At 51.3% G+C, this 22,404-nt stretch overlaps 1 protein-coding gene across 1 annotated transcript; it reads right to left on the reverse strand.

Moving 5' to 3' along the window:
• Positions 1–3,266: 3,266 nt before the first annotated feature.
• Positions 3,267–7,753, reverse strand: LOC105807254 (cytochrome P450 1A2). The gene is made up of 6 exons (XM_012640572.1): positions 6,920–7,753; positions 6,200–6,320; positions 5,662–5,751; positions 5,271–5,394; positions 4,347–4,433; positions 3,267–3,595 (listed from the first exon to the last, which is right to left on the reverse strand). Exons 1-6 carry the CDS (start codon positions 7,748–7,750, stop codon positions 3,298–3,300), a joined length of 1,551 nt encoding a protein of 516 aa, XP_012496026.1. The 5' UTR covers positions 7,751–7,753; the 3' UTR covers positions 3,267–3,297.
• Between the last annotated feature and the right edge of the window lie 14,651 nt (positions 7,754–22,404).

Consider the following 22,404-nt stretch of genomic DNA (forward strand, 5'->3'; position numbering starts at 1 on the left):
TCCCAGAGTGCTGAGATTACAGGTGTGAGCCACCACACCCAGCCTGTTTCTACTTTTGACTGTTGTGAATAAGGCTGCTATAAACATTTGTGTACAAGTTTTTGTTTGAACACTTGTTTTTAATTCTTTAGGCTATATACCTAGGAGTGAAATTGCTAGATTATATGATAATTCTGTGTTTAACTTTTTGAGTGACCATTAAATCATTTTCCACAGTGGCTGTAGCATTTACATTCCCATAAGCAGTGCACAAGGGTTACCATTTCTCCACGTTCTTGCCAACACTTATTATTTCTGTTTGTTTTAGAGACGGGATCTCACTCTGTCACCCAGGCTGGAGTGCAATGACACCACCATAGCTCACAGAAACCTCAAACTCCTGGACTCAAGCGACCCTCCCACCTCTGCCTCCCGAGTAGCTGGGACTATAGGCATGTGCCACTGCACCGGCCCTTATTTTGTTTTTATCACAGCCATCTTGGTGGGGGTGAAGTGGTGTTTCACTGTAGTCTTGATTTACATTTTGGGAATGACCAATGATGTGGAACATCTTTTCATGTGCTTCTAGAGCCTTTGTATATCTTCTTTAGAGAACTGTTTATTCCAGTTCTTTGCCCATTTTTAATTAAGTTGTTGTTGTTGTTGTTGAGCTGTAGGAGTTCTTTATACGTATCTCCCTTATCAAATATGTGTTTTGGGAATATTGTCTCCCATCCTGTGGGTTGCCTTTTCACTTTCTTGATACTGTCCTTTGATAAGACCTGGGCCTTTTGCAAATCACCCAAGCACTTCCGGGGAGCTTATCCTCCCCGAGCTGTGCATGAACAAATCAAAGCCTACGAGAAGCCCTGTGTTTTACCTTTTGAGGAGGGATCCCCATTTATCCATTCGGGTTTGGTCCACAAGGCTGGATCCCTTCCTCCCCGCTCCCTTCAAGTATTCAAAGACTTGGGTCAAACAAGAAAGGAGAGAAGAGAGAGCATCATCAATGCCCACCAATGACTGAGAAAATGGATCTGGACCTGGTCTCAGGACTCAAGAAACAAGGGCTTTGTAATCCAAGCACTCTGGGAGGCTGAGGCAGGAGAATCGCTTGAGCTCGGGAGTTCGAGATTGCTGGGAAATGGCCATGCTCCCAGCAAAAAATCGGGTCCCTTAGGTAGGAGTCCTTGCAAAGGATAAGAAAATAATAGAAAATGGAAAATAATAGAAATAAAAGAATACACAGAGATGAAGGTATAGTTTTATAGATTTATAAAAATTATAGACAAAGCGGGTGCTTAGGGGGCCTTGGATCTCTCCGTCAATCACAAAAGGCCAAGAGTGAAGTTTTACATGGGCCTTTATAGGTACAGTGATCAGTTGCCAGGGGTAACAGATTTACATAACAACAGGTAGTTCCTCTTAGGTTAAAAGTTTTTCAAAAGGCTTCTTCAGATCACTTAATTAATTCTATCTACCTGAACAAATGGTTACAAAATCTTTCAAAGACTGGCCCAGCGCGGTGGCTCACACCTGTAATCCTAGCACTCTGGGAGGCCGAGGCTCCTTTGAGCTCAGGAGTTCGAGCCCAGCCCGAGCAAGAGCGAGACCATGTCTCTACTAAAAATAGAAAGAAATTACTTGGACAACTAAAAATCTATATAGAAAAAATCAGCTGGGCATGGTGGCATATGCCTGTAGTCCTAGCTACTCAGGAGGCTGAGGCAGGAGGATCGCTTGAGCCCAGAAGTTTGAGGTTGCTGTGAGCTAGGCTGATGCCACGGCACTCTAGCTCAGGCGACAGAGTGAGACTCCGTCTCGGAAAAAAAAAAAAAAAAATCTTTCAAAGACTAACTTCTAAGTTCTAAGGTAAATTTATCACTTAACAGAAGGGTTAAACAGAGATATATTGGCTCCATATTTTCTTTATCAAGTTATTGTGAATGGAGCCAGGTAGTCAGGAGTTTAAGCAGGAACTGTCCCCTGGGCTAATTGCTTTTAGCCACAGGTGGCTGTCTGTCGGGCGGGCACTCTTTGATCAGCTCTCATCCTGTGGCTCTTAGCAGACCTGCTTTGCTTCTTTTTTTTTTTTTTTTTGAGACAGAGTCTCACTGTGTTGCCCGGGCTAGAGTGCCATGGCATCATCCTAGCTCACAGCAACCTCAAACTCCTTGGCTCAAGTGATCCTTCTGCCTCAGCCTCCCGAGTAGCTGGGACTACAGGCATGTGCCACCATGCTCGGCTAATTTTTTCTATGTATTTTTAGTTGTCCGATTAATGTCTTTGTATTTTTTTTAGTAGAGACGGGGTCTTGCTCAGGCTGGTTTCGAACTCCTGAACTCAAACAATCCGCCCGCCTCGGCCTCCCAGAGAGCTAGGATTACAGGCGTGAGCCACCGTGCCCGGCCCTGCTTTGCTTTTCAAAGCAAGTCTAAACCTCAGGTCTGAGAATCGCCGCGCCATTGTGGGGTACAGCCAGCTACTGATCTTTCAGAGATGCCCTCCTGAGGTGAAACAGCTTTCAATATACAAACTAACACGTTCACATATTCCTTCAGGGCAAAGCCCTGCAAAACTCCTGAGACGTTTCTGTCTCCAATATAGTTATATTAATTTATGGAGCAACACGAGACCAGCCTGAGCAAGAGCGAGACCCCATCTCTACTAAAAATGGAAAAGTTAGTCGTGCCTGGTGGTGCACACACCTTGCCTGCAGTCCCAGCTACTCAGAAGGCTGAGGCAGGAGGATCGCTTGAGTCCGGAAGTTTGAGGTTGCTGTGAGCTAGGCTGATGCCACGGCACTCTAGCTCAGGCGACAGAGTGAGACTCCGTCTCGGAAAAAACAAAAAGAAACCGGGGCTTACTGACACATGCCACGATAGGAATGAACCTTGAAAACATTATGCTAAGTGAAAGAAGACAGTCACAAAGACCACTCATTGTATAATTCCATTTATAGGAAAAGTCCAGAGTAGTCAAATCTATGGAGACAGACAGTAGATTAGTAGCTGCCTAGGGCTGGCGAGGCGAGGGAGGAAGAAGGTTAGGGGGAAGTGGGCAGTGACTGCTAATGGGCACAGGGTTTCCTCTGTGGGTGAGGAGACTGTTCTAAAATTGTGGTGATGGTGTACAGCTCTGTGAATATACCAATAGCCATTGGATTGTGCACTCTAAGAAGGTGAATTATACCGTATAAGATTATCTCTCTGTAAACCCATTATTTTTTTAAAAAAAAGAAAGGAAAAGAAACAAGCGCTAGACTCCATAGGTGACCCCCGCCCACTGCTCAGCCTGGGCGACATGGTGGTGCCTTCTTCACTGGATGGAGAAGCGCAGCCGTGCCTGGACGTGCTCGCAGCGGGGGTGCTTCATGGTCAGCCCATAGATGGGGGTCAGGTCCACGTGCAGGCCTGGTGGCACGCTGAACTCCAGCTGCTGCAGCAGGATGGCCAGGAACAGGAAGACCTCCCACCTGGCCAGGACCTCCCCGATGCAGCGGCGCTTGCCCAGGCCAAAGAGCATCACCTTCTCACTCACGGGCTTGTGGATGGCCGTGCCTTCAGCAGTGAGGAATCGCTCAGGCCGGAAGGCAGATGGGTCCCCCCATACCCCCCTGCAAGAGGAACAGAGGAAATGGGATCTCAGGACTTGGGGGCGTCGCCTGCAGGGCAAGGCCTGGGGGAGACGTCTGGACAGACTGTGCTGAGAACACAAGGTCAGAACAGATTGAAAGCAAGGAAGGCTTAGTGGGAAAGGGACCAAACTGAACTTTGATGCTCACTTCTTTTACAAAGTTCTCTCTGAAGTGACCAGCCTTGAAGATAGTGCCTTTTAATATTAATTTGTGATTTTAAATAAGGCTTTAGTCTAAAAGAAATTAAAAGAAGGAAAACATGTTTATCTTCATTCTACTCAAAATGTGCCCATAGCAAGGGGCATCAACAGTGTGTTCTGGTTTATGCTATTGTTTTGGAGTAATTACTAATAGTGCAAATAGTGACAGCACCTTCACACTCTGAAGTGTGCCAGTTTGGCTGGTAAATTACATGGTCCTCCTGCCTAGAGACTGAAGTGGGGTTTTCCAAAGAGAGGTCTCTGGGCCTTCACATCGGAATCACCTGATGTGATTCTGCTGAACACAGAATCCTGGGGGATCCCGGGCTCCGTCAGCTGGAACGAACTTCCTAGTCCATTCTCGTGTGCATTAGAGTTTGAGAGCACGGACCTAAATTTTGTCACTTAGAACGAGCCATATAGCAGCTGAGGCCCTGTTCCTTCCTCGTAGAACAAGTTCCTAGCAGGGACAAACAGCCTTCCCGACTGCTGAACATGCACGCATTTATCCGTGACGGATGTGTACTCACTGGTCGTGGTTGACCTGCCACTGGTTTATGAAGACACAGCATTCTTTGGGAATGTAGAAGCCATTCAGTGTCGTGTCCTTTGTTGTGCTGAGGAGGAAAGAGGGCTCCGTCAGGCTCAGGGCTGGAAGGTGGGGTGTGTCTCACGCCTACCTCTACCCCACCCCAAGGGCCTGCCTACTATGGTCTCCAAACCCTATACCAGGGGGACTGTGGGGTGCAGGGAGGAGGCGGGATCACCCTCCCCCTTCCTTGGCTCCTGTTCCTCAACTTCAGCAAGTGTTCACTAAGCCTTTCTCTGTGCCCAGCTGTGCACTTGGCTATTCTTGGGAGCCCAGGAGCAGGAAGTCTGGGCCAGCCCTGGGGAGTTTCTAGCCTGGCTGGGGCGTTAGGCCTCTCACTGCAGGAATCACTAGACCAATATTTGGGCAGATGTGAATGTTCACTAACTCTCTGGACATTGTCAAAATTCCAGGACATGAACAATGGCTGTAAGTCCTATAAGACATCAGGAATGAAGCTGTGCCAGCCGGATGAGGCAAAAAGGCCTGGAGTAGGAAAAGCTTATGTGGGGCTTGACCTTGAGCTAGGATGGGATTCCGGTAGTCACAGAAGAGGGTAGAAGGCATTGCAGGCAGAAGGTCCAGCCTAAGCAAAATTGGGGGCTGGCAGGATCATGCTGGTGAGGGACGGCGAGGCAATTGGCCGGAGCAGGGGGACTTGTAGGGAGGGAGCAGGAGCAGCGGTGGAGGAGAGCTGCTGGTTGGGGCATGTTTGGACTGGACCGGCTGGGGTCTGCGAGGAACCCGACGCTGCGGTCAGGAAGGAAATGCCAAGGTCTGAGCCAGGGCCGGGGCTGAGAAGCGGGGAGGAGAGAACATGGCAAGGACTTCGCAGGCGGGGGCGGACGGGAGAGGCAGGTCTCACCAGTGGGGGATGGTGAAAGGGACGAAGGAGGCGTGTCGGAAGGTCTCCAGGATGAAGGCCTCCATGTAGGGCAGCCGGGGCCGGTCAGACAGCCGGGGCCGCCGCGCCCTGCCGACCACCGCGTCTGCGGAACACAGAGGACACGCAGAGCTTGAGGGCTGCCCCGGCTGCCCCATGGCATCTGTGTCCCCTATTATATCGCATGACACTCTATGTGAGACCATAGTCACATATCTGAGACCCCATTAACCCTCCACATCTTCTGGGCAAGGGTGGGTGCCACTGTATGCCCAGGGCTTGCACACAGTAGGCACAACAGGTATCTGCAGACTGAAAAACAACCTGGGTCCCAAGGCTTCTCCTGGCCACAGGGTTGGGGGCCACGACATACCCAGCTCCTTCTGGATCTTTCTCTGTATCTCAGGCTTGGTCACAAGGTACATAAGGCTCCAGGAGATGGCTGTTGTGACCGTGTCAAACCCTAGACAGTGCAGGGTGAGGTGAGGGAGGAAGGAAGACAGGAACAGGAAACCATCACTTACCAAGCATCCGCCATGCAGGTACCATGGATTACCCTCCCCAGCCCTCGCCTGTGAGTTTCCTGAGGGCAGGGGCTGGGTCTCTTCAACATCAACTTAAGACACTGGTTTCATAATTAGATGCTGGAATTACAGGAGCCTAGACTTACACGCCTTTATTGTTCAGATGGGGAAACTGAGGAGGAAAGACAGGGGAGGAGAGGGATTTGGTCGAGTTTCTAATGGGAGTTGGTGGCACAGCCTAGGTTCAAACCCTGATCCCAGGCCAGGTCTCTGTGTCTTGTACCATCTGGTGTGTGGTTGGCAGGTTACTTGATGGACTTGGGTTGGGCAAGGCTGTGGGTGGACAACAGGCACTGATGGCTGGAGGGGCAGAGGTCTGGCTCCTACCGGCTCCGAAGAGGTCGTTGATAAGGTTGACTGTCTTCTCCTGGGAAATGAGGTCACTGCTGGCTCTGGAGCCCATCTCTCTGTGCTTGAACAGGGCGCCGGTGATGTCCTGGACACTGTTCTGAGGGGCCAAAAGCTTAGGGGCACCTCTGGAAGTTCCAGGGCTAAAGGACATACTTTACTTCACCCCCTGACCTGCCCCTGGGGGATGGGCACTGCCCCCACCCCCAGGCGTGGGCTGGGGCTCACAGCAGGAGCAGGTAGCAGCACTGAGTAGGGCTTAAAGTGTCATTTCATGCCCCATTGACTCTTCTTCTCAACAACCCCAGGGATCTAATTTCAAAAAAGGAAGAGGTCAGTGTGAAATCAGGGAAGCAAAATGACACTGGAGCTGGGGATTAGCCTCTGTTGGGGTTCGGGTTCCTGCAGAACAAAAGCCTTCTCCCTCATGGGCCCCCCACATTGCAGGACTCTGCCAGGTCCCACTCACAGGCCTTTTCTCTGAGGGGCTTTGAGCAGCCCTGAGAGGAAGGCTGGAAGGGTGAGGAAACGGGGGCCCAGAGAGGGGAAGGGGTTGGCTGCAGGTCAGATGCCGGTCTGAGGTGTACAGCCTCCCTAGGCCTGGGCAGCGCGTCAGCCTCGTGGGCACATTGCAGCTGGGTGAGAGGGGCTGCGCCCAGGCCCTGCAGGGTGCCCCTCACCAACTGCCCCCGGGCTCACCTTGTCGAAGTCCTGATAGTGCTCCCGGACTGTTTTCTGCACAAACCGCAGGGTCCTCTGGTTGAAGTCTTTGAACCTCTGCAGGGCGGGATTGGGCAGGTAGCGAAGGATGGGGAAGAAGTCCACGGGGTTCCCAGAGGTGGCGGACTCCACGAATTCATGGCTGTTCCTCACGATGCTCAGCATCTCCTCACTGCCCTGGGGGAAGTGCTGCCCGAAGCACATGGCACCAATGACATTGGCCACCGACACCACCACCTGGCTGTAGGGGTCAAAGTGCCCAGCCCCTGCCATCAGCTCCTGGAACTTGCTGATTAGGGCTTCAGCCTCCTTGCTCACATGCTCCTCCAGGTAGCAGGAGGACGAGGAAGCCGGGTCGGAGGCGATAGAGAAGGCGCTGAGGGCATTCTGGGCCAGGTGCCGGTGGGCAGCCCACACCGGTCCGGAATCTGGGCTGAAGGTCAGGCTCTGGCCATCAGAGACCAGGGTGAAGCTGTAGAAGTCAGGCCGGCCCTTGAAGTCGTCACCCTGCCGCACCAGGGCCTGCCGGATGGTGTCCAGGCCGCTCAGCACCAGCACGGGCGTGGAGCCAATGCGGATCTGCAGCACGTCCCCGTACCGCTGGCTCATCTTGGCCAGCACCACGTGCGGGCTCTTCCCCAGGGTCAGCACGTGCCCGATCAGGGGCCAGCCCCACGGCCCTGGTGGGCTCTTCAGGCCTTTGGGGACCTGAGGCCTCGAGGCCCCGACCACCCAGAATACCAGGCAGAAGACGGCAGACGCCAGGAGAAGCTCTGTGGCTGAGAAGGGAACAGCCTGGGACAATGCCATCTGTGCCAACTACAGGGGAAAAGGAAAGAGGGGCTAGGCCGGGGGTCGAGATGGAGACATGCATTCATTCATTCACTTAGTCATTTGATAAACACTGACACATGTTCTGTGCTTGGCTCCCAGCTGAACACTACAAAGACTGAGATACATCTCCCACGTGTCCTCTGCCCAGGAGCTCACCTTTAGCACATCACAGCATCTGAGGGCTAGAAAGGAGCCTCAAGAGTCCCACCTTGAGTGTCTGAATGCCCAGCCCTGGCTGTCTCCTCTACCCATCATGTCAGCTTCCAATTCTGAGGCTGCAGTGGAGGCAAGTGACCACCCCGGAACGGGGGAGCCGAAGACGGCACCCCTGCCTGCCCCGGCACAGCGTGTACACTGGGCTTTGTGCCAAAGGGTCCCCACTGGTGCTGGCTTCCTGCTGATACATCTTACATACTCAGGGAACAGGGAGTTCCCCTCCCTAGTGACACTGAGGAGACCAAGATCCCAGGGCTGATACAAATGGCCTGTAATGCTATCTTCCCGTGACCCTGTTTATCAACACTAAGGAAGAGACCTCCTCCAAGGGTGAGTTCCCATCCCCTCACAGTCTTTTTATTCATTTATTTATTTTAGAGGTAGTGTCTCACTCTGTCACCCAGGCTGGAGTGCAGTGATGTGATCATAGCTCACTGTAACCTTGAACTCCTGGGCTCAAGCGATCCTCCTGTCTCAGCCTCCCAAGTAGCTGGGACTAGAGGTGCATCCTACCATGCCTGGCTAGCATTTTAAAAAATATTTTGCAGAAACAAGGTCTTGCTATGTTGCCCAGGCTCCCTCACCGTCTGAGAGGTTGAGGTTGGGCTGTAGCCAGGGCCCGGGCTGCCCTTGTGCCAGGGGGCACCCCTCCCTATCTCTCCATTCCAACCAAGTAAGGGTCCTTAGAGATGGCCTAGTCCAAATTGCTCATTTACAAGTGGAGATTGAGACCAGCCTAGGCAGCAGCACAGTGAAAGTCTGAGGTCGCAGTGAGCTATGATTGTGCCACTGCACTCTAGTCTGGGTGACAGAGTGAGACCCTGCCTCAAAAAATAAACAATAAATAAATAAAAATGGAGAAACTGGCTGGGTGTGGTGGCTCATGCATGTAAGCCTAGCACTCTGGGAGGCCAAGGCAGGAGGATTGCTTGAGCTCAGGCACTCTAGCCAGGACAATGGAGCGAGACTCTGTCTCAAAAAAAAAAAAAAAAAAAAAAAGAGAGAGAAACTGAGGCTCAGAGCTGAGTAGCAAGAACTAGAACTCAGGCCTCCTATACCTAGCCTGAGGTCCCCCCATCTTTCTATTCCACTAGTTCCCAGGATACATAGTGGGGGAGGGTCCCAGGGACTGAAAAATGGGCCCAAGAAAGGTACCTGAAATCAGCAGGGTTGTAGGGTCTGGTGTAGAGCTTCTGGCTCTATATGTGGGGACTGTTTATAAACCCCACCCCTACGGATTTGGCCTGGCTGTCCTGGTCATCTGATATTAAAGTTGGATCACTGAACAAAGCTGTAAGGATCAACTCTTGGCCTTGAGCCATGATCCCTCAGCTGCACCTGGTATTCGGGGCCTGGGGGAGCTTGCTCTCTGGGCATAGGCTGGAAGGGGTGCTGGGCTCCTGGGGATGAATATCCAGCTCTTTTCAGCGTTCAGGGTGGGGGGCATTTTTTCTCATGGGCAGGGCAGGGTGCAAGTTAGGCCTCTGGACTGGCCTAGCCTTCTTTCCCACTGCACCCAGGAGGAAGAGTCCTGCCTGGGCTCTCAGTCCTGGCCAACCAGGCTCGCTGCTTCTCTGCAGAAGGGTCTTCGTGGTACCGTCCAGTGGCCTGCGGAGCCAAAGGGAAACGGGCATGTGCCAACTGCCTCCGACTTCCAACCTGAGTCCCCGATCTGAAAAGAAGAGATGATGAGGATTTGCATTCCAAAGAGAGACTCTCACCTGCCCCCTACCTGTGTCAGAGGTGGAATGAAGAAAATCCACGCGTGGGCTGTTCCTCGTGGCAGCTGGCTGGGACTCTTCAAAATAATCAATGTCATTAAAAAAGAAACGACAAGGGCCTATTCTATAGAGCAAAGACTTAGAGACATACAACCAAATGTGATATGTAAACCTTGATTGAATGCAGTATTTAACCAAGATTTTTTTTTTTTGAGACAGAGTCTCACTCTCTTGCCTGGGGCGAGTGCCATGGCGTCAGCCTAGCTCACAGCAACCTCAAATTCCTGGGCTCAAGCAATCCTACTGCCTCAGCCTCCCAAGTAGCTGGGACCACAGGCACGCACCACCATACCCGGCTAATTTTTTCTACATATATTTTTAGCTATCCAATTAATTTCTTTCCATTTTTTGGTAGAGACGGGGTCTCGCTCTTGCTCAGGCTGGTCTCGAACTCCTGAGCTCAGAACGATCCACCCGCCTCGGCCTCCCAGAGTTCTAGGATTACAGGCGTGAGCCACTGCGCCCGGCCTAACCAAGATTTTTTTAAAGCTACAAAAGATGCTTTTGAGACAGTTGGGGACATGTGAACATGAACTGGAGATTAGATTGTATTCCGGAATAAATGTTAATTTTCTTAGGTGTGAACATAGTATCACGGTTATATGGGTGTCTAACCTCATTCTTAGGAGATTAATGCTGTAGTGTTTAGGGGTGAGGTGTCATAACGCCTGCAACCTCCTTTCAAATGGCTCTGTCAACAACGTGCGTCTATCTGTCGAGAAAGTAAATATGAGAAATGTCAGCGACCCACGAACCTAGGTGAAGACATAAGCATGTTTGTTGTACTAAAGGAGTCTTTAAGAGCAACTAAGGTCTCAGTCAGGTTGAAGAGGAGGATGGGGACAAAGCTTAAATTGGATGTAAGAAGGAAATTTTGATTTAGAGTGGATTGAACTTTTTATTGCCGAAAATGAGAAAGCTGTAGGATCAGCCTGTGACGATGTCAAGGTGCAAGGATGGGGAAAGCAGCAGAGTGACAGAGCACGTTTGAAGACGGTGGGCAACTGGAAAGGAAAGCCGGTCCCGTCTGTGTCCCTCCTGGGTCAGCTCGCTCAACGGAAAAGGTCAAGGTTTGAGGTTAGGCTGAGTTTTATAGAAGACTGATGCCTTCTTTCTCTTTCTGTCTCCTGTCTGTCCACCCCCCTGTCTCTGTCCTTCTCTGTCTGCCCCACTCACTAACTAAAGTCCGAAGTTGGTTTAGATTGTCTTGGTTTTCACCTAATGCCCTTTTTTTTGTTCCAAGAACCCGTTGAAGATGCCCCGTGTCATTTGGTCATCATGTCTCTCCGGACTCCTCTTGGCTGGGACAGTTTTCCAGACTATCCTTGTCTTTGACACCTGGACAATTTTTAGGAGTCCTGGTCGGGTGTTTCACAGGATGCTCACGACTGGGGTTTGCGTGATGTTTTCTCGTGCTGAGCCTGGGTTGTGGGTGATCAGTAGGAAAAGCTCAAAGGTGAAGGGCCATTTGTATCACGTTGTCTCCAGGGTACACGCTATCAACGTGACTTATGACTGTTGACATCGACCTCAATTGCCCAGCTGAGGCCGTGCATGGCAGGTTTCTCCTCCACAAAACGACTCCTCCCCTGCTTTCCGTACTGTGCGCCGTGGAAGGGAGTTACCATGTGCGGCCCACACTAAGGAGTGGGCAGTTACGCTCCTTATCCTCGAGGACGGAGTAGCTACATAAACTATTTGGAATTCTTCTGTAGAAGAGACTATCTTTTCATTTTTAACGTTTTCTTAAAACTTTTAAAATTAAATTACAAGGTAAGACACAGAAAAGTGCATACATCACGTATAGCTGAGTGAATTTTCACGCACTTAACAAACCCAAGTAACTGGCTCTCAGATCAAGAGATGGCGCCTCCCCAGGGGCAGCCATGGCTTCTGAATGCACGGATTAGTTTCGTCTGTTTTTGGTCTTTGTATAAATGAAATCATGCCATGTGTGCTCTTTTTGGGGGGAGCATGGAAATTTGAAAAATTAACAGATTTTATTTTTTACAACAGTTTTTGGTTTACAGAAAAATTAAGTGGAAAGTGAGATCTCCCATTTCCCTTCCTCCACCCCCCGTTTCCCTTATTAACATCTTGCGTTAGTGTGGCGCGTTCGTCACAGCTGACGATGAATGTTGGTGCCTTGTTAGTAACTGAAGACCATGGTTTAGATTGAGGTGCTTTTTATGTTGCATAGTTCTGTGGGGTTTTTTCCCACTTTTTAAATTGTGGTAAAATACACATAAAATTTGCCATTTTAACTGTTTTACATCAGTGGGTAGTACGTACTCTTGTGTCTGGCTGTCACTTAACATCCTTTTTTTATGAGACTCATCCACAGCGTTAGGTGTAGGTGTAGTTCATTCTCATTGCTGTGTCCTGTTCCGTTATTATATGAACACTCAATACCTTCTTCATCTATTCAACTGTTGATTGACATTTGGGTTGTTTTCTGTGTTGCGCCATGATGAGCCCTGACACCAGGAACATTCTTACTTTTTTTTTTTTTTTTTTTTTGAGACAGAGTCTTGCTTTGTCATTCTGGGTAGAGTGCAGTGGCATCATCATAGCTCACTGCAACCTCAAACTCCTGGGCTCAAGTGATTCAGAACTCCCTGCCTCAGCCTCCCAAGTAGCTGGGACTACAGGCTCACACCACTGCACCCAGCTAATTTTTCAATTTTTTTTGTAGAGATGGGGGTCTCGCTCTTGCTCAGGCTGGTCTCGAACTCCTGAGCTCAAACAATCCGCCCGCCTCGGCCTCCCAGAGAACTAGGATTACAGGCGTGAGCCACCGCACCCGGCCACATTCTTACTTTTGAATGCATGTCTGCTGTGGACTGGAATTGCTGGGTCACAGGATAGGTGAGTGTCCAGCTTTAGTAGCTTCTACCAAACAACTTTCCAAAGTAGGTGAACCGATTTGTACGCCCACCAGCTGTGTATGCAAGCTCCATCTGCTTCTCCTCCTCACCACCACTGGATATTTTCAATCTTATTCATTTAAGCCACTCTGGAGATATGTTGACTCCTTCCCTTTTCTTTTTTTTTTTTTGAGACAGAGTCTTGCTTTGTCATTCTGGGTAGAGTGCAGTGGCATCATCATAGCTCACTGCAACCTCAAACTCCTGGGCTCAAGTGATTCAGAACTCCCTGCCTCAGCCTCCCAAGTAGCTGGGACTACAGGCTCACACCACTGCACCCAGCTAATTTTTCAATTTTTTTTGTAGAGATGGGGGTCTCGCTCTTGCTCAGGCTACTCTCAAATGCCTGAGCTCAAGCGATCCTCCCGCCTCAGCCTCCCAGAGTGCTGGGATTACAGGCGTGAGCTGCTGAGCCCACCGACTCCTTCCCATTTTAAAGTCTGTCAATGTTTCCCACAGATTTCAGGATACAAACTAAACTCCTTTGCTTAGTACATAAAAGCTTCAGCAGCAGCTCTTGCTCACCTCTCTGGCTCTGCTGGCCACCACGTCCCCCTTCACCTTTCGTTCACCTCCCACCAAATCCTCAGGATTCAATTTTTTTTTTTGAGACAGAGTCTTGCTCTGTCGCCCAGACTGGAGTGCCGTGGCGTCATCATAGCTCCTGGGCTCAAGAGATCCTCCTGCTCAATCTCCCACGTAGCTGGGACTACAAGCACACACCATCACACCTGGCTAAATTTTCTTATTTTTTTAGCCATCGGTGTCTCACTATGTTGCTCAGGCTGGTCTTGAACTCCTGGACTCAAGTGATCCACCTGCCTCGGTCTCCCAAAGTGCTGGAATTACAGGCTTGAGCCATAGCACCTAGCCTGAATTCTCAAGATTCTACCTCCTGAGTCCGACCTCTTCTCTCTGTTGCTGTGGCTGCTGCCCTGGAGAGGCTCTGAGCACCGCCTCTCCCCTGCACTTTTGCGGGAACGTCCTGCTTGGTCTCACTGCCTCTGGGCCAGTACTGTCCAACAGGACTTTCTGTGATGACGGAAATATTGTACATCTGCACGATCTGGTGGGGCAGCCACTGGCTACCCTCAGGCCCGAGGTGGTGTGGGCTCCCTCCTGTTACTAGTCCTATGGTTCTATACTATCCTGTGTTGGCTTCTCTGTACTCTGCTCACAGCTTGGTAAACATTCCCTTATTAAACTCTCCTAATGACTCGGTGTAAGTGGGTCCTCTGTTTACTGCCAGGATCCCGGATAATGAACTCACTCTTTCTGCATTTCTGTACTACCATCCCTGGACTGTCACGTTCCCCCCAAGCTGGCTCCCTCATTGTCACAAGATGGCTGCTGTAGTTTTGGCCATTACATCATGACATGACAAGGGCCAGAATTGCCATGTGTCCCTTTTAAGAGTGAGGACACCTTTCCCAAAAGCTGTCCCAGCAGATTTCTTCTGTGTGTATTGGCCAGAATCATGTCGCAGATTCATGTTGAATCCAATTACCAGCAAGACAACTGGGGCCACGATAACTGAGGCTGGAGCTGGGGTCAGCTGCCCCTGAAACAGTGGTCCCCAACCTTTTTGGAACCAGGGACCAGTTTCATGGAAGACAAATTTTTCCACGGATGGGGGGTAGGGTGGGGGGAGGCGAAGCTCAGGTGGTGATGCGAGTGATGGAGGGTGGCCGTAAATACAGATGAAGCTTCACTGGCTCCCCCAGTGCTCACCTCCTGCTATGCGGCCCGGTTCCTAACAGGCCACAGACCAGTACTAGCCCTCAGCCCAGAGGTTGGGGACTGCATCCCTAAAGCACATAGCTCTAGGAAGGAAGTGGAGGGCCAGGCGCAGTGGCTCACGCCTGTAATCTCAGCACTCTGGGAGGCTGAGGTGGGAGGATTGATTGAGCTCAGGCATTTGAGACCAATCTGAGCAAGAGCGAGACCCCATCCCTACAAAAAACAAGAAAAATTAGCTGGGCGAGGTGGCGTGTACCTGTAGCCCCAGCTGGGGGCCGGGGCAGGAGGATCACTTGAGCCCAGGAGTTGTAGGCTGCAGTGAGCTATGATGATGACACTGTACTCCAGCCTGGGTGACAGAGCAGGACCCTGTATCAAAAAAGAAAAAACCCCAAACGAACAAAAAACCCAAAAAAGTAAAAAGAAAGGAAAGTAGAGGATATTTAGGCTCTCTCCTTGCAGAGTCTTTGAGCGCTAGCTTCGACCCTCTGCCAAAGGCCACGACTCCTCCCTATAGCCTCCCGTAGTCTCTGAGTTCTGTCTTCTGCTCCCTTCCTTGCCACTCTGGCCCCACGGGGATGGAGAGCACCGGGCAGGAGGAAAAGTCAAGGTTGAGGGGAATGGCTGATGGGTGTCTACAAGTGGTAGAGCAGTTGGAAAGGGATTCCTAAGTTGGCTGAGTGGCCCTCACTGGCTGGTGGGACAGTGAGGCTATGTGCCATGGATCTGAATGGGGCCACCTCCTTGGCAGAGACCATAGGAGCACATCTCAGGAACATTTCTGTTGCTATGATAGAATACCACAGACTGGGTAACATAAAGGAGAGAAGTTTATTTAGCTCACAGTTCTGGAGGCTGGAAGTCCAAGAGCATGGCATCTGGAGAGGGCCTTCTCGCTGCTCACAGCATGGCAGAGGCATCGTGTGGCGAGAGGGCAAGAGCAAGGGTGTCAGCCCAGATCTCTCTTCTTCTTCTTATAAAGCCTCTGGTCCCATCATGGGGCCCCACGCTGATGACTTTATCTAATCTTAATTACCTCCCAAAGGCCTCACCTCCAATTAGCATATGAATTTAGGGATTAAGTTTCTAACCCATGGAATTTGGGGGACACAGTCAAACCATAGCAGAGTACTTCTAGGAGTGTTTGGCAGACAGAGAAGGGTCCTCAGAGGCTCTGCTTTGATGAGAGGACGAGAACCTTCATTATCAACAAACCTCTGTGTTTACGTGTAAAGAGTCACCTCTAACTTGGAAACGGAGTGTTCTTCTGATCATGCTGAACATGCCCTTCGGTAGATCAAACATCCCCCTGCAAGGCCATTTTCGCAATTCTCTGGCTTGGCAAACATTTCCCCAGCAATGACGGACCCTGCCAACTCAAAAAGAATTAGTCAAATTCTGTTCTATAATATGGGTCTAAATTAATAATAATCGTCGCTGTTAGGGGAAGAAGAGAAAAAGGAGACAGAAGGTCTCCCTTCATCTCCACTGTCCTCTATCTAGGGTCAGCCTAGAACTTCTGGGCCACCCCTTCCCCTTTCCCTGGGCAGTGTCCCAGGGTCTGGGTCTCCATAGCCCTTCCCCACCCAACAAAACATGGGGGATCTCTTGTTCCTGTCCTGCAGAGCCCTCTCTGTGCCGAGAGCAGCTTCCGAACCTGATCCCCCCGTTACGACGGTGGGTCTGGAGTGCGGAGGGAGGAGCTATCCTCCTGGGAGGAACCAGGAGGCTTTGAAATTGAAAGAGGTTGGCGACTTCTGGTGATCATGCCATGTGGCTGGCAATGAGACCTAGCCCAGCTACCGGCCTTGGACAGGGGTGAAGTTGGCACAAGCCGGGATGCTAAGCTAGGCCAAACCGGGATGAACTTCTCAAAGCAGGATTGTACCTGATCGCCTGTCTCCTGGCGGCAGAATGACTAACCCATCTCGCAGGCACTGAGGAAAGCATCAGGGCTGGGGGATCCATTTAGCTGACCATCTTGGACCTGAGGCCCTGCCTACCAAGAACCAGAATCTCACTCCAGGCTTCTACCATTTTAAATCTGGTGAATTTTCCTGTTTGGGGGTTTGACATGCTTCCATTCATTCATTTAACAAATATTTATTTAGCATCCACTATGTGCTAGGTGCTATCGATGAAGCATTGATCAAAACATACCAAAGGCCCTGCTCTGCTGGAGCTTACATTCTAGTTGAGGGATATAGACCACACGTGACATAAATTAGTGAAACATATAATATGTTTGGAGTTTCTAAGTGGCTACAAATAAAAATCAAGTACGGAGAGAGTCAGAGACTATGAGTCAGGGTAACAGTTTTAGACAGGAAGGCCAAGGAAGGCATTCTAAGAGGTGATGTTTGAGAAAGTCAGCCATGAGGATTTGGGGAAAGAAGAGTTTGCTGGTGGAGGGAAGAGCAAGTGCAAAGGCCCTGAGGCGCTTCATTATCCCTTACAGGTTTTCCTAAACCTCAGCCACACCTTTGCAAATGGTCACTTTATGAAACTCCCCTCAGTGACCCAGTTTGACTGTTTCCTGCAGGGAATGACTCTGAGAAATACAGGCAGGGACTTGCCGGGAGCATCTTAGGAACATCAGAGGGGCTTTTGTGCCTGGAGAGGACTGAGCCGAGGGAGGGACAGTAAGAGGCGTGAAGGTCAGACAGGTAGGGGGAGCCAGCTCGGGAGAGGCCTCGCAGGCATTGGAAGGACTGTTCTCCCTGAGCTCCCTCAGACGCTCCCTCCTGAGGACAAGTCTGCCCTGCCTGAGCTTGGGAAAGGCTGGGTCTCTTCCTCACCTGGGAGCTACAGGGCTGGGGGCTGAGAGGAGCAGGGAGCAAATGGGTGGCAGGAACTTGGCTTGGGGCCAAGGAGCCTCCAGCCACCGTGGTGTGAGCTCCGCCCCCCGCCTGCTGGGAATGCCTGAGGAGCTGCAGGGACACGGCACAGACACAGGTCAACTCGCCAGCCACCAACTCAACACCATCATGGGGTCCTCTGGAGGAACAAATGGCCTCCAAAGTGGCTCTGCTGTGGCCATTTTGGCACAGGGGCAGACCGGGGGAAGCTGTGGGACAGGAGTATGTCCTTAGGATTCTCTAGCCTGGGTAGGTTTTCCTGTGGCCTGTAGCAGGTGCTGAGGTTCAGTCCCTCGGAGAGCTCTGCTGGGCGAGCCTTTCCGGCTGGCAGGTTTGGGTTATAATCCTTGCAGTTGTGAGTCCCCCAAGCCCAACTCATACTAAAAGAGGAAGAGAAGGAGGGAGAGAAGGAGAAGAAGGAGTAAGGGAAAGAGGCAGTGGAAAAGAAGGAAAAAGGGGGAAAGGAGAAGAGGGAGGTGGTGGTAATAGTGGTTTATACAACAGGAATATTCTATGGGTGACCTGCACTGGCTTCAGGAATAGCTGGATCTAGACGCTTAATGTCATCTATTCTCCCCTCATCTCCCAGTTCTGCTTCCCTCTGGATAGGCATCATTCTATAAAAGATTTTCTTAGGCCGGGCGCGGTGGCTCACACCTGTAATCCTAGCTCTCTGGGAGGCCGAGACGGGCGGATTGTTTGAGCTCAGGAGTTTGAAACCAGCCTGAGCAAGAGCAAGACCCCGTCTCTACTAAAAATAGAAAGAAATTAATCGGACAACTAAAAATATATAGAAAAAATTAGCCGGGCATGGTGGCAGCATGCCTGTAGTCCCAGCTACTCGGGAGGCTGAGGCAGGAGGATTGCTTGAGCCCAGGAGTTGGAGGTTGCTGTGAGCTAGGATGACGCCACGGCACTCTAGCCTGGGCAACACAGGGAGACTCTGTCTTAAAAAAAAAAAAAAAAGATTTTCTTGGCCAGGCACAGTGGCTCACACCTGTAATCCTAGCACTCTGGGAGGCCGAGGCAGGAGGATTGCTTGAGCTCAGGAGTTTGAGACCAGCCTGAGCAAGAGCGAGACCCCATCTCTACTATAAATAGAAAGAAATTAGTCAAACAACTAAAAATATAAAAAATTAGCTGGGCACAGTTGCGTGTGCCTGTAGTCCCAGCTACCCGGGAGGCGGAGGCAGGAGGATCGCTTGAGCCCAGGAGTTGGAAGTTGCTGTGAGCTAGGCTGACGACGCCACTGCACTCTAGCCCAGGCAAGAGAGTGAGACTCTGTCTCAAAAAAAAAAAAAGATTTTCTTAAAAAACGTCTACTGGCAGCTCCAGACTTATTTTCTAACCAGCATAGCCACCCCTGGCAGGAGGATCTCTCTTTTCCAGTGCTTTCATCAGAAGCCCCATGGGGTTCACACTGGGCAGCCTGAGACAGGGTCAGCTCCACCAAACCCAGTGGCTGAGAGAAGGGGTGGTCCTCTAAGAACAACAGATGTAGTATTGCCAAAAGAAGAGGGAATAGATGCTGGGCCTACAAAACCCTTAGATGTCCACTATCACTCACTGGGGTGACCGTATAACTTATTATTCAAACTAGGATTTTTTTTTTCTTTTTTTTGAGATAGACTCTCCCTCTGTCACTTGGGCTAGAGTGCCATGGTGTCAGCCTAGCTCACAGCAACCTCAAACTCCTGGGCTCAAGCAATCCTACTGCCTCAGCCTCCTGAGTAGCTGGGACTATAGGCTTGCGCCGCCATGCCCCACTAATTTTTTCTATTTTTAGTAGAGACGGAGTCTCGCTTTTGCTCAGGCTGGTCTTGAACTCTTGATCTCAAGCAGTCCTCCCACCTCAACCTCTCAGAGTGCTGGCAAACTAGGATCTTTTGAAAGTGAGAGAGGGCACTTTCAATAATTATTCCAGGACAACAGGCGTAGACAAAGACTGTCCTGGGAAAGTACTGTCACCCTAACAATGGCAGTCAAGAGCCAGGAAGCCAAGGGCTACCCCATCTGAGCCCTAGGTCCTGCAAATTAGGTCTGCCTGGCTCTCCGGGCACACGCAGGAGAGGAGGGAAGCGTGCTCAGGGCTCAGATCTCCTGTGGGGTAGGGGGTGGCTGGGTGGGGTGAGGACACAGTGGGAGACAAGTCCCAGTTCTCCATATCCACCCACACTGCACTCGTCCCAGACTGTGTCACCCTGGCCTCCCACTGTCATCTTTTGTTCATGTTGTGCCCCCTCCCCATGCCAGGAATGCCCTTTCTATACTCATCAGACTCAATGACTCTTCTCTAGTTCATCACTCTCTGGAGAGTCCCTTTAACCAGCCTCCGCCCCCAGCCTCCTCACTGCTCCCGTAGCGTCTCCAGACTCAGCACAGGTCCTGTTTGGCATGGGGCTCCCATCCCCATGGGGCAGGGGCTTGCTATGGGTCTCGCTTATCTCCCCGTCCCCTGTCACACAGCCCTCAGCTGTGCTGACTGGCGGCTCCAGGCTGGATGACTGTGGGGTCAAGACCCTTAGCTGTCTCCATGCCTCCAGCTCAGAGTCCTCTCCCCTCCCCAGCCCCCCGCCTCTGTTCTTGGTATCAGTCACTAGGGAATCCTAGCCAAAGAGCTTCTCACGCAAAGGCATGCAAACTTTGACCCAGGATTGAGTGTTCGCTCCAGGCCAAGGTCCTGTAACCTCCTACCTGTCTTTCTCTTTCTCTGCCCAGTGCTCTGTGTGGGCCCCTTCCCGTCACTGTGGGCTGTTAGCAGAGACGGGGCTTGGCAATGAGAAGTGCAACATCTCCTGTAACCCCAGTGCACTAGGCCAGGGGTCTGGGGAGATGGAGGCCCTGGCCAGGGGTTGAGCTTTTCTACCTTTGGCCTCCTGGGACTTTGAAAATAGTCTGGGACAGTAAATCATAGTGGAAAGAGCCCTGGCCTGGAAGCAAAAGAGTTCTAGGCTCTGCTTTGATTTGCCATGTGTACTTGGGCTTTTTCTTTCTGGCATTAGTCTGTCCAGCAAAGAAGTGGGAGAGGAATTGGCTTTATTAGTTCATGAATTTCTTTGAGGTCAAGAGCCCCTTAGAGAACATGAGCAAAACAGTGCACCTTCAGCCAAGAGAAAGGGCTTCCTGGGTCCCTGCTCAGGTCTCCCAGCCCTGTAACCAGGCTACCATGATTGTCCAGAGCCGGGGCATTGGAGGAGAGGTTCGGCTACAGAGCAGGATGGGGGATCTAGGAGTGCTTTGCTTCCCACTTCCTCACCATGGCTTCCACACCCTCTTGTTTTATTCTTGGTGGCTCTAGCTCCAACTAGGATTAAAGGACAGACCTCTCTTGGGTACCACGAAGCTCCTTAGGCTGAGCTAAAGATGTTGAAGGTGGAATGATTGGAAGGATGCTGAGAGAGCCCAGTAATACCGCCCTGTCCCCTGCCTGTTCTGTTGCCTAAATTCTACCACCATGGCACCAGCACTTTGGGTTCAACATCACTCTTCCCATTCGCCCCATCTATAGCACAGCTGTGTCTAACTCCGTTACCAGTTATCCACATCTTGCCAGGGCTCGGCTTATCAGGTCAATGTCCCGCAGCTTGGTCTTCCATGTTAGAGCATAGAGGAAGAAACGGCCGATTGGGTCAGGGTCATGGCGAGGATCAAATGTGCAGAGAGTTGCCATGGAGAAGTGCTGGAAGCGGAGACCAGGAGAAATCTAACCCGCTGTGGAGAGGGTCGGGAAGGCAGCCCAGAGGATGCAACGTTTTGTCTAAGACTCGAAGTAGGGAATGTTAGAAGTAGAGGCAGGCAGGCCTAGTGAGTCCTATTAAAGATTCTGGTTTCTATCTTCGGAGTGCCAGGAGCTACCAAAGGGGTTAAGGTTAATGAGACTTTGCATTTTTGAAAAGACCACTGAGGTGTGACAGGAGAAAGAATTGGAAGGAGCAAGAGACAAATGGGACCGGTTTGGAGGCTGGGAAGCAATGCTGGGGGCCTGCACGGGGTGCGGCAGTGCAGCTGGACAGATGTCAAAGTGGGGAAATGAGCCTTTGCCCCTTCAGTCTATTCTCAGCACAGCAGCCAGAGCGATCTGGCCCCGCTCAGACCCCAGCAATGCCTCTATGTCGCGTGGGGAAAGTCCCACGTTTCTCAGTGGGGCGCTTCTGCACATGGGGCAGGGATGTCCCCCATGGCATTCCATCCCTCACTCAAGGCCAGGAGAACTCCCCAGTCACATGCCCCCCACACACTTCCAGCCCCTCTGGTACTGCTCCCTTCCTCGCCAACCACTTGCAGGGCCTTTGGCCTTGTTCCCTCTGCCAGGCGCGGGCTCCATCCAGCTACCTGTGCGCCTCCATTCTTGAGGCCACACTCTCTGCCTCTGCTCTGTGTCATCTCCTGGAGGCCTTTCCCACCACCCTATTTTGAATTACAATCTGCCCTCACATCATTCCTACCGCTTTTGTGTTTTATTTTTTCTACGGCATTTTTTACCCTGACACTCTGCATTTGAGGGCCTATTACCTGTCTCCTTCAGCCAGAACGTAAGCTCCAGGAAAGCAGGAGCGTTTTCGGTTTTGTTTCCCTTTTTGTCAATCCCCAGCGCCTCAGAACAGCGCCCAGCACATAGTAGGCGCTTGGTAAATACTTGCAAATATTTGTGCAATGTACGAGGTGGCATCTGACTGGAGTGGGAGGTGAGGGGCGGCAGGAGGTTGTTTTCTGGCTGGTACCAGCGGATGGATGGGGGCGGTGCTATTTGCTGGGTTGGGGAGCACGACGGGGACGGCGAGTGGTGATGTTAGTTGGGGACAGGTTGAGCTAGAGTGACACTCAAATACGACTTTTCTCCCTGGACATTCTGCATCGGGAGGGCTCGGCAGGGGCGGGAGCAGCGTCGCAGGCAGCCAGCCAGGCGTGCTGGGCGCCGCTGGGCTGCCGTGTCCTGCCACAGGCGTTCTCCCAAAATGCGGATGCGCACAGGCGCCTACTCCTGAGAAACTTCTGCAGGCAGAAGCCGAGCTCCGCACGCAAACCTTGACCCTTTGCACCGCAAACACTCCACCCAATTGCCCACCCGCGACGTTTCGGGGCTCTTCTCCCTCCACTCCCACCTCGTG

This window comes from Propithecus coquereli, unplaced genomic scaffold (assembly GCF_000956105.1).
Source record: "Propithecus coquereli isolate 6110/MARCELLA unplaced genomic scaffold, Pcoq_1.0 Scaffold155, whole genome shotgun sequence".
In the NCBI taxonomy this organism is placed as follows: Eukaryota; Metazoa; Chordata; class Mammalia; order Primates; family Indriidae; genus Propithecus; species Propithecus coquereli.

What these genes read in the sequence shown, in the direction of transcription:
- LOC105807254 (XM_012640572.1), bottom strand. Translation starts at nt 7,750, where the DNA reads ATGGCATTGTCCCAGGCTGTTCCCTTCTCAGCCACAGAGCTTCTCCTG. An exon ending in CAACGACCTCTTCGGAGCCG is followed by an intron (nt 5,752 to 6,199) that starts GTAGGAGCCAGA and finishes TGCACTGTCTAG; the next exon opens with GGTTTGACACGGTCACAACA. An exon ending in TGGCAGGTCAACCACGACCA is followed by an intron (nt 3,596 to 4,346) that starts GTGAGTACACAT and finishes TTCCTCTTGCAG; the next exon opens with GGGGGTATGGGGGGACCCAT.